General features: G+C 37.8%; 1 protein-coding gene across 2 annotated transcripts in view; it reads right to left on the minus strand.

Moving 5' to 3' along the window:
* The window catches only part of LOC125071531 (fibroblast growth factor 3), a 158774-nt gene that overhangs the window by 105879 nt on the left and 40491 nt on the right, over window positions 1-12404 (minus strand). For both annotated transcript variants that reach the window (XM_047681821.1, XM_047681820.1), the window contains exon 3: window positions 10502-11100. In XM_047681821.1, coding sequence (XP_047537777.1) covers window positions 10502-10721 — 220 coding nt within the window. In that variant the 5' untranslated portion in view covers window positions 10722-11100. The remainder of the gene's footprint in view (window positions 1-10501; window positions 11101-12404) is intronic.

Raw genomic sequence — 12404 nt, forward strand, 5'->3', positions numbered from 1 at the left:
TTTGGAGATCAGATAACACGCGCAACGATGGCCATTGCGAGTAATTACCAACATTCAACGCTGATATTCGATAAGGTAAAGAAAACAATGAGGCGAGTCGCCGCCCGCGAGGTCGCTCTCGGGGCTCATGTTCATTGAACTGATTTTTCTGATGTTATCACTTGTCAAATTAAAGATCGTTGAGAGCTTCGAGTTGATTCACTTTTATATCAATCGTTCAATTTAATTATTTATTGAACATTCAATAGGATCGCTCGGTCGGACTCTAATGTCAATATCGTGGGTAATACGATAGACGTTTCGGTCGTACTGTTATGTATTTAGACTTTATGGGATAAGTGCAACTCATAAGAGCTTAAGAAATAGACCACATTTATCAAAAAATTCTAACGTCTAATCCGATATGCGCGTAAGTGCACATGCAACTAAGATTGTTTGAAAACCTTGTTCACGCTGTGATATACTTTTGTTAGCAGAACCTTTTAATGGTAATTAATGTAAAACAATAACAGACTATGACTTATAAAGTGCCTCTCGTATTTATATTCGTTCGTAAGTGAAATGATTCGCTGATTAAGACACGACGCTCAGCCTTCGTAAGTGTGTAGAGTCGTCCTAAGAAATTATTTTATGAAATTGTAATTTTAACGGGCCTATTTCCCCCTCTCTCTTCGACTACATCCGATCGATCCTTTCTAAGTGTAATTTTTGGGATTGAGCAAACGAGGCGGCTCGTTAGCCCGCTACCGCGTATAATTATTCTCTGCTATAAAGATGTCACCCAGCTCGCAGATCGGCAACATCGTGAGATACAATTAGTCGAACGGAATTCCGAATCACTCGAGACTTGAAAGCCCGCCATAATTCCGAATGTCAGTCGGAAAAAGTATTTGAACATGTTAATCTGACATTTGTTTATTTTTGTCTGTCGCGGGACGTGACGGGTAATTTCGACGCCATTGTTCCCGTGTTTTATAAACACTTTTTTTCTTAATACACACATACACGTACGTACACGTATTCCATATCTCGATTAATTTAGTACAAGTAACTCCTACGACTCGTTCCGCTACGCTTTGAAGGTTTGAATAGATCGCGTCTCGTTATCGTGATTATTGGTTAAACATTGACCTTGGCTACTCTTTATTTCGGAAGAAGTTATGGCACGAAGCGGCGGGCAAACACTTGTATGGCATGAGCATCTATATAAAATCATCGGTTGTTTCGTGATTTGTGCAAGAATAACATTTAGAATTATTAATAATATAAAATATATTTGCATTTTGCCATCCGGTCCATCCGCTCCCGGTCAGACTCAAAGTCAAACCTCAGCACGACGGGTTCAGTGTCACAGTTGTGGTAACGTGTGTTTTCGCGTGTGTAATCTTAGTACAGATATAACGTTCGTCGTGTAAGCATGGCTGTGTACTTCTCTGTGATTCACTCCTGACGATAACATTCTAAAATATATCGATTTCGATTGTGAGAATCATAACAACGAAAACGTAAGGTAATTCAGTAAGATGACTGAATAATTATTTAATGAACTCAATATGAAACGTAAAGACGTTGTGTTACTTAGAGCACGATATTCCCGCGAGCATGTCGAGTGTGACACACGGGAACACGCGCACAGACGCGTCTGCCTCGGGTTACTCTTTGACGATATAAATACCGATACAACGCGATGGCGTGTATTTGGAATCGCGACGTCATTTACGCATTTTTAATCATTAAAGCGTTCCCAAATATCGATATAATTAAAATATATATATTCTCGACCCTACTCGATTAAACGATTCCGACGAAACACGTGGTCCAATGAACTTTCCATTGCGTTTTATTTGTCTTGGCGAGAACGATTCTATTTTAAAATTACTTTAATATATCACGATAACAGTTCTATTTGCTTTTATAATTTCAGTCCGTGTTTATTTTGACACAAGTCTATATTATATAAAACCATTATAAATCAAAATACTTTACGTAAAGAATTACGTTAAGATAGTTTTAAATTACGTTTAAAGTTACCGTAGGTTTGAAATTTAGATTCTACTCAGAACACGCAAGAATCTTCACTTACATAGATAAGTTAAATAAATACAGATAAATCATTATTTATCCTGCACAAAAATGAACCAATTTTAACTCCAAGCCTTTTTAAAATAAACTAATTTTAACTTTTTTATATAATACAGTAGCTGTCCGTCCCGATGTCGTCCTAGTGAATGCGAGGCTTCCCGATACTGGATCCAATCTCAGTCAGCCAGGGCCCACTACAAGACACATAAAAAATTCATCAAAATCGGCTCAACCGTTTAGGAGTTACATAGAAACGTATAGATAACATATATTATATAAAGATTAGCAGCGTTATTTTAGATGAGTTTTTATCGACTTCTTTTTCGATCGCTTCTTACGCGATTAATCAACGATGCAATACCAACTAACAACAAGCAATATTTTATAACATTTTTGTAGTGTGCCTTTAATAAAGGCACCTGTAAACCATCGCGTATATAATATAACACATAAGGTTAAGGAAAAATTACTTAACGACTTATTAAATAATTTAGGTAAACTTCACTGAGTAGGTATTCATTCGCGAAAAATCCCGTCAGGCTCGAAGTCCTGCCTGAAAGTTTAAAGTTCCGATGTTAACGTTCGAGTTCTGCGGTGAATTTCGAGTTTGTATTTACAAATTCGCTATATTGAGCGCATTTTTCATCACTCGCCACCTGATCAAAAATCATTGTTTACGAGCACGGAGTACCTACCAAGTGTAGTGTAGTGTTTATTTACATTTTTTTTTAAATTACATTTATAATAAATATAATTAGAGAATTGTATTTATTTTTATTTCCGTTTAAAATTAGAAGTATTTATTTATTGGTTTCAATCCGTCCGTCTGTCTCGTGTTCCAGAGATAAACGGGAGTGACGGGCGACGGCCGGTGACATTTGTGTTGCCCTCATTATATCTCTTAAAATATTATATAATTTGATGGCAATTTAGTTTAATTAGTTATTGTAATGTGACGTGCGTCGTGCCATGAATCTGGATTTAATGCTGACAACACTGATAATATTATAATATAAGATTATTTACAGTAGTCTCGGTTTGTTTCAACAGGAGCTGCCAAATGGAAATACAGGGTCGAAGCACGATGCTCTAATACTTTCTATTATCTTTTTTTAATTTAGCGGTTATTATTTTAGACCCATTATGGCGACCGATCGCAGCGAATCTAATCGAGGAAATCGAAATAACCGATTCTGACGAAGTTTTACGGTTAACTTACTATGTTTCATTTCTATAATCCAAATTGTACAGATTACCGTGAACCTAAATCGAGTTATTGCCGCTCGACCTCTGCAACCTTTAACAACGAACGGAACGCTATCACCGTACTGTTTAGAACTACTAGCAAACGTAATGACGACCTAAACAGCGCCATCGGGAGGCTCACAGATAACACCGAGATACAAACACCTGTTTTTCCAATATGATTAATATCCGAACCGAGCTGGAATCGAACCTGCAGCCATCAGCATTAATGGCGTCGTCAGATCTAATCGGTCGCTGACAATTATTTATTAACAAGTGGAGGTAATGAACACATCGCAACGAGATTTTAAATCACAATCAAAATTACACCGCGCGCCGGTCACCGCCGAAGGGTTCAATCATCGCCATAAACTTAACGCGAACCGATCATAACGTTGCAGGAAGCACGTTACAGGTGTAAATTGCTATATTAAGCTGAGCCGCGATCAATCTCTCTGTCGTCGATGCGCTCGCGCAGATGAATGTGCGCGCGCACCGCAGAGAAATTTATTGTTTTCTTCAATCGAGAGACCAGTCTGATTAGATGTTTTGTGGTCCTCGCAATTACGTCAGTTTCAAGATCAAAGGCATTCAGTCGGCTCCAGTCTCTCCCCGGCGACATATTGAGGGCCGCTGAAGCACCACTAAAGGGAATAAGGCTATTATCTGAGATTGATAGACGTCAGTAGAAGCAGTCGGGTCACGTTTGTTTTTTAATAATAAATAATGTAACATTCCCCACAGATGCGTGTGTCAAGCCGATTGGATCACTAACGCACTAAGACAATATTATGGAGTCAAACTAATTTTCTCATTGTGATGGGAAACAAGAGCATGACTTCTGATGAGAGGCATTTTAGGTTTTTTACATAAAACATGTTTAGTAACAGAAGTTATGCTCCTTTTGTGAAGTCGGCTACAAGGAAATGAAATGCTTGGAATTGTAACACGCAAATAATATCTAATATGCATCCCGGATGCTGTTGGCCCAGGACGTCGGGTTGAATTATGCAGATGCGGGCCGCCCCGGGCCGCGCCCTCCGACGCTAATACGAGTGTTAATTAGTACGAAATAGGAAATACAAAACTACACTTCGATTAACTACTTAGACTAGTTTTTGTTCGTGTTTGAACGTGAACGTTATTTTAGTCAAGATTTTTTGTAGGCCGAGTGAAATCGCCATTAGGAAGCAAAAAATAAACTATGAAACAGTTAATTTAGTGAACTAATAACATACCGCCATACAAAGAGTCAGCGCTTGTAAGACAATTAAAGCTTATTCATCGACGCACAATCTGTTACGTGATCACGTGGTATATAAGTCTAGATCACTAAGGACTCGACAAAACGAATACTTCAATCTCGATGAATCTATTGTATTGGCGTAACGGAACAAATGTTCGGAACATTGTCTTTATAAAAAAATATTACACGTGAGGTGTAGAAAAAGTTGGCAGAAGACAATTAGGAAGCCGCAAGCAACTCGCGCTCTTGTTGCAGGGACGTAAGGCCGAAAGCTGCACGAATATTTGTATCGCGGGAGAATGACCTGTGTATGAAGCATAATTTAGTTTCCGCGAGTGTTCACTAAACTATGCGGAATATACACAAAAATATATATTCTATTCTTTTGTATGTCTTGTATATGTGAAACTGTAACGTGACCATTACATATGACATTTTCGGAAAATATAGTCTTTTATTAGAATGTTAATCGTTACTGCGACAGCTCCTCTCCTGGTACAAATAGTGAAGAGTAATCTGGAATGCCAAAATAAAACTAACTCCTAGCAAATACTCGTCCGTAAGACCTATATGAACCTGAAAAGTCTGAAAAGCAAAAGAAAAGAAATTGATTCAAGTTACCGAGGGTCAAATAAGTGCTGTATTTACCCAAAAACCTTGTATGTGTTGTTGTATGTGTTAACTGGAAAAGCAAATCGTGTTGCTGCAACAAACGACCAGACTGCGTCAATTATATCATTATCCGCTTCTATAAATAGTTTTTATGTTCCTGAAATAAAACTATTCTTAATATCGTTTTATAGTTTTACAAATTGAAAACCCAACGAGCAATGAAGACGTTTATATTGTCTAAATGAGTTATTAGTACCGAATCGGGTGACCGGCGCGCCAAGTGCTCAGTGCCACTGCAGCTCGGTGGTGATGTCGACGTATCTTTTTTATTCAAAACTTCGTAGATTTTAACGGCGGAGGTGATTTACAGTCCCAATAAAATGTCTCTCGTATTATCAATTTCTACTTGGTGCAGAAGCAACATATGCTGGCAGTCTTGGAATAAATCAGATATTCTTATTTGACGACGTTTTTGCAGAACAGTTTGACAAGCACAACAATAAACCAAGCAACGGGCATTTGAAAACTAAAATTCTAGGTAAATATTTCTTACGGTTCAAACGCATGCGAAGATGATATCTCGAGACAATAGGATCCAGGCAAAGAGGCCAAAAATATTGAAAACAGAAAATACTAGACCACGGCATTGTTCTTCCCACTCCAGATCCGAGATTACATATGCGAATAGAAATCGTGCGGTCCATCTGTGACGATGACGGATTTATGGACTGAAAAGTCCATAAATTTAAGGCGTGAAAATATTTTTCAAGATATAGGAATTCTGATACGGGATAACCTTCGCTTGGAACTACTCGAAGTTGACCACTTCGGTTTAGTGTTAATCGTTTTTATATTAATGATAACCACGTTAACCTGACGCTAATTATTACTAGTGGCGCTGTTAATTGTACGGCCGCTAATTTGAAAGTTCATATATTTTAAGCGGTATACCACGAGATACTTTGTAAATAAAATGAAGCCGTTCAAATAGTCAAGTACAAGTACAAACATACCTTATCATAACGATTCTTTGCTGGAGTCCGCATTTCAAACACATGGAAGCAAAAGTTATGAGGGCTGAGCCGAGCCTTTTTAAATAAAGTATAGCGATGCTTTTTAAAACCTTGCTCAGTTTGTATCCCGTGCTCTTAACATATATTTTGTAGTGACTCCAACGAAACCTTTAATGTTTTATAGTTGAAAATAAATCATGCTTATAATTTTACAATATATGCGAGAATTTTTCGTAATTATCACTTGTGAAAATTAATTCGATTTTTTTAGTTTTTAATTAAAATATGTACGATATATATACTTAAAAAACGGCTCTATTTAAAGTCGGTTAAACCCGATCCGTTGCGTGATAATAAAACAAGTTGCAGAGAAATAAGATAAAAGGCGATCTGTTTTTAAAAAGATCTGCGTGATTTATCACCGTTTGATTTAGAATACCTAAAGATAATCGCTCGAAATAATTTATTGCGTAGGTCATTAAGACACAAGCGATACGAAATTTTCACATTCATTATTTGTAAATTGAAATTCATTGCATACTGAGATTGAAACATACTCGGCTGTTTGTTTGTTCTTTGAAGTTCGTTAACAAACGGTTTTGGCGGACGATGACGAGTGAATTTATGTGAGATTAATTGAGTCGGTGACGTCATAAACAAATACGAAGAAGTATCATATTCATTCGTTGCCATCTACATATAATTGTTTCTGTTATGAAGAGTTATTGTATGAAGAAATTCAACACATCACTTACGTATGCTATCGGAGATCGTTTTAAGGGTCGAGTGATCCTGTGCAATTGCACAAGGGACAGACCATCTTAGTGTAGGTCAGTGGGGCATGCGGTATGAAGGGAATTGTTAATATATCTTCTAGGGTCGATGTTGGCAGACAATTTAGCTTGACATAAACAATAAAAATGTGTTAACAAAACACCACCTGTGAATAAAGTGACGTCACCGAGCGCTCCGTTACGGCGGACCACCGACAGCAGTCTCATTACTGATATAATTATTGAGTACATATCAATGTACACACACTTAATTTTGCGAACGAAAATATTAAATTCACTTGAAATTTATTCGGTAACGACGGAAATGTTTTCGTAAAGAGTAATTTTTAGTTGACGTAAACCATAGCGGTACTTACGTCGTTGTTATTAGCATCGATTAGTCTTATTATTATAAACGTAGGGCTCAAAATGTGTGGACGATAGGACCTTATTCCGTACGAACTAAATTACTTCCGAGAAAGTGGAGCACTTTTTAGAACTCCATTCAAGATATGATTACGGCGGAGTACATTCAGCCGGGCGTCGGCAACGTCTCACTTGTTATTGGTCAAAGTTTCGAGAACGACCAACATTGAATACAGGCTAGCGCATTGGAAAATATACATTTCCCCAAACTGGTGTTATAGGATTAAAAGAAAAAATCAAGTAAAACATCATATCGAACGAAACCCACTTCACGCATCGACGCGTCCGCGCGATACCTTTTGTGGTAATAACCGAATAAACGAATTTCATACTTAATTATGACTTCTCTGTAAAATACATCGCGAGCTAAAGATTTCATTTATAATTTAACAGCCGCAATCAAATCGCGTTTTTATACGTGTTCAAATCGACGTCGCGTATAAACACATATTTTTACGGAGTCACCTGGGCGGTCGCTTTTTGCATCTTATTTTATTTGTGGCTGCGAATACGTAACTTAATAACGATTGACGTCCAACAGTCGCTATCATAGCGATTACACGGCCGATACGTGAGTTCGGTATTATGCGCTGTAGACCATAACTGAAAAAACATCCGCGAATTCGTTGAAATTAAACGAATCCGAGTGCCCACTTACGTTATGCATTTCATTAAAATATATTAAACATCTATAAATAACTACAATATATTATTAATTTAAAAAGCCTGAATAAATACCTCGACAGTCGCGGAAATCGATATAAATTATTTTTCTTTTGAAATGCGCACTTTAGCTGTCCGGGCGGTTGATATATTGACTTATTTTAACTTAAAATGAAGTCTTATTGAATAAATACTGGAATGCCAATACTTGATTGCCTTTTAACAATAAATTAGGAAGTCGTCTCTGAATGTTCGCGCTGTATTTAATAAGGCAACCGATGAACATGCGTTGCAAGAATTTGAAGTAGGTATCTTAATTTAGACGACAACTTAACCTTTTACATCAGACTTAGGTCTAATATTTTTATCGTTTAAACGTAGAAACTAACTAGAAACTTTATGACGCATTTAACGACGTATGTAGGTATTGTATTGTAGTTAACATTGCGTCAGGAGTCAGGAGTTACAGGCACTTGAAAAGCAGCACTGGTACTCTTCTAAACATCAATTAAATATTAGAAACTAAAGGAAATCACACGTAATACGAAACCTGGGCAATTATTACACTTTTATGATCTCATTCGGACAGGCGGACCACCGACCGCCGACCGCCGACCGTCGCGCCGGCGGCCATCGCCGTGGTAATTGAGTCGTTATTACAATTTGACAGTCTGGCAGCGACCTAACGTGTAATTACCTAGATTAAAATTCAAGATCTCTGCTATTGTTATTATATCCGAGCTATTTAGGCGTCAAACGCAATCGCTCGGCTCGATCTAAGCTCTATATTTTTTAGTCGGGATTACTTCTCTATGATTTATACCAGTTGCCGCTCGTTCGTGACGGCCTTACTCGGTACGATCCCAGAGGCTTCGCATAAGCAAACAGAGATATTTCTATACGTTGATCTAATCATTAATTATATACGAATCTATATTTGTATAATTATTATTTGTTTATACAATATTTATCGTATTCTTTATAATTGTACTTTGATACGCAACACTCGATTTTTTGTCGTAGAATCAACGAATGCCACGTCGACACATCGTAACGGCGCGGAGTGGTTACGTAACACACGTCTGGTGCCCGTCTGGTTGCCGTCTGGTTGCCACGAATGTAAACTATAAAATAGATAAAAACATAACATTCCCATTAGCAAAAAGTTTGTCAAAACTTTGCATATGTTACGTTTGGAATTAATTGATAATATATTATAATTAAACATTTATAGCAGCCGTTCTCTCGTTCCCACACCAACGTTTTCGGTGAGCTAAAAACATACTTTATGTTTCTTTAAAATAACTTTTTAATGCAAAATGAATGTCATACGTGTTTTATTGTCTCTTATATTATTTCAAAGTAACCATAAAAAATTAGTTGATTATGCTAATGTTATGCACGGGCTAAGGCTAAGGCTTCACCTTACTAATTGGTCTGTCCGGTAATGACTCCGCGTAGGCTTAAGTGGTTTTTGTTAATAATTACGACTTCGTATTATGATTCAATAAAAAAATGCTTGTCTTTGTCGGTGACTTGTCTATAAAACACATTCGTTTCCCGGTATAACTCGCATTGCAGCAGCGTGATGGAATATGTTACAAAAAATCTCCTCATAACAGGAGAAGGCCTCAGCTAGGGGGTCGCGAAATTTTAAATCGACTGTTTTTTATTAAAAATGAGAGGTGTCGTAGGATTGTAATTAAAAACAAACACAAACTAATAAATAAACAAAGTTCAAGAATAATAAAATGACAGTGACAAAATGATTATTAAAAATCCCGTAAAAATTAAAACGATAACAAAAAATAGTTTAGTAACGACTTAAAATAATATTATATAAAACGGTATAAAAAAGAAATGGTGCCTGGAAGGCACACAACGCTTTTTTCTTAAGTGTGGCATCACTTCACTCTACAATAGCCGCGGAAAAAGACCTCGTACGAAATCTTCTAACTGTGCTGAATTCAACTATTTGCACAACCTCGTCTTTGGCTCTGAGTCTTTGGAAGAGAGATGCATTTACTTCAGACAAAGACTTAAATATTTTTCGTGTTATTTCTATGAATGTGACACGTCTGCTGTCCCGCCGTCTGTCTACCGCAGGTTTCCGGGAACTCGATATCGTATCACATACTCGTAATAATGCGCTTCGGGTTCATTTACAGCTCCATACCGCGAAATAGAAACGAAATACCAGGAAAAATGCACGTAATGATTATTGCAATAAGCATTTCTCTCGTCGTGACTCCGACACGGCAACGCCAATAAACGTCCTTTGATGATTCAATTTGAGATAATTATTTTAATAAATATAAATAAATATATATACGTCTTGTTCACAACTGATTATGAATCAAGTTAACTCTTATCATTTTCCTTTTATTGAACTATTTATAAATTACGTTTATTTTAATTATACAATATGATGAGATACTCACTGTAAACGCTGTTGACGTCTGTGGTGCCGTTGACGGTGCCATCGGGCATCAGCTGGAGATAGCGGTTCTTGAGGAACATCTGTATTGTGCGGGACGTGCCCGTAATGTGGGACAGGTTGGCGGAGCGCTGCGCGCGCGGCTCCGGCGCGGGGGCCGCGGCGCACGACGCCAGCGCGAGCGCAGCGATCAGCAGCCGCAGAGGGCGCGTGCGCTGAGACATGGCGCGCCGCGCCCATGGCAGCCGCGCGGGCGCCGTCACGCCTTAACACGAGCGCATACCACACACTTACAAACACACGCGCACTCTTACACACGTCCGCGATATAATCGTATCGAATAGTGGCGCCCGAATTGGGGCTGATTCAACGCACAGTTCGCTTAAACGATCTATCAATACGCATAATGAACTCCTCGGCAGCTTTAATCAGTTTGCTTCCGTTTTCAAGTGGATATGTTTCGTTTATTTCGTCGAGTGAGATGTCGCGTACGCGTGTGATAATGCATTGTGTATTGCACCACTTGGAATTTGTAACGCGACTCGTGTTACTGAAAGCCGCAAACGTTCCACGAACGAGGTTTTGCGGGCGCCGTCTCACGATCTGTAACAAATAATGGCCTCGTATTAATAATAGCATCAGTCTATAAATGGATTACAATGTAATCAATATGCCTCTTACAAAGTAATAAATATTTATTAATCGCTAACTTATTTCCTCTCTTCGCGACAATTTGACGCTTTCTAACACAAACAAAACAGCCTACAGCTGTTATTTTTAAATTTGTCAGATATTACGAATGCGTCATTTAGCTCGTGTGTGATTGTTGACCTAATCGTGTGTGATCGTCAATCGGTTCCCACTCTTGTCACAAAATGAATACACCACTAAATAATGCCTCACAGGTAAAACAACTTTAACAATAAATTACAAACATCTTTACGAAACCGCAAAATTTTCGCTCTACAAGTCATATGTGAAAATCAGACACTTCAGACACTAAATATTCCAAACTTTATAATCCGCCGTGGATTTAATACAGTCCAGGAAGTTCTTTATAAACTGTGGACAGACGAGAAACTTAAATTGTTTTTTAATGCAAAGCGCTTACGCGGTAGAATAACACGAGTCGTAAGCTTAATTCCTTCTTTATGTAATGTTCTAATTTGGGAAGCGTTATTTTTAATTATTGCACCGAACTGATTACCGCCATACCTGTAGCAGATGCCGAAGTACTTCTTAAGCGTTAGCGATTTAATTCGAAGTAATAGCAGTACATAGTATTTATCGATTCAAAACTTCTGATCGTTATCAGTTACATTTTAAAAGGTAAATGATATTTTTTAGTCGGCATCGTTGGTCGCATGCCGATTGCAATCGTTTCGTAGAAACTAGCGCTAGACAATTAGACTTAACAGACACGCTGAGCGATATCTGCGGTTTAAAATTAGAATAAATGGTTATGTATGTGTATTTTAAATAACCCGTTTATTTACTTAAAATTATTTATTCTTAGTGGTTTTGTTGTATTCTTCACTTTGTTTCCCGATTAATTAGTATCATATTATGATAAAAGTAACAGTCGTAAATGTCACATAGTAGGAGAAAAGCCAAGCGCAAGTTGGAGGATAGACATGCGAGTATATAAATAACATATGCGAGATTTAAAAATGTATGTCGTTTTATTCGATAATGAGTCTACCACTATGCGACCTCACGCGGGCACTTGATGATCAAAAGCCGCGCAAACAGCAGCGACCTTAATATTTATAGACCTTTCTTTACTCGCAGCTCGACAGCCTTTACATTTTTCGTTTAAGGATTTACATTTTAGTCTACAGCACTCTCCGGACCGTAAACTATCTGTGCAAAGTATTACGTGACGCTGCGTGAAAAAAGGACAACGC

Source organism: Vanessa atalanta, chromosome 19 (assembly GCF_905147765.1).
Source record: "Vanessa atalanta chromosome 19, ilVanAtal1.2, whole genome shotgun sequence".
Lineage (NCBI taxonomy): Eukaryota > Metazoa > Arthropoda > Insecta > Lepidoptera > Nymphalidae > Vanessa > Vanessa atalanta.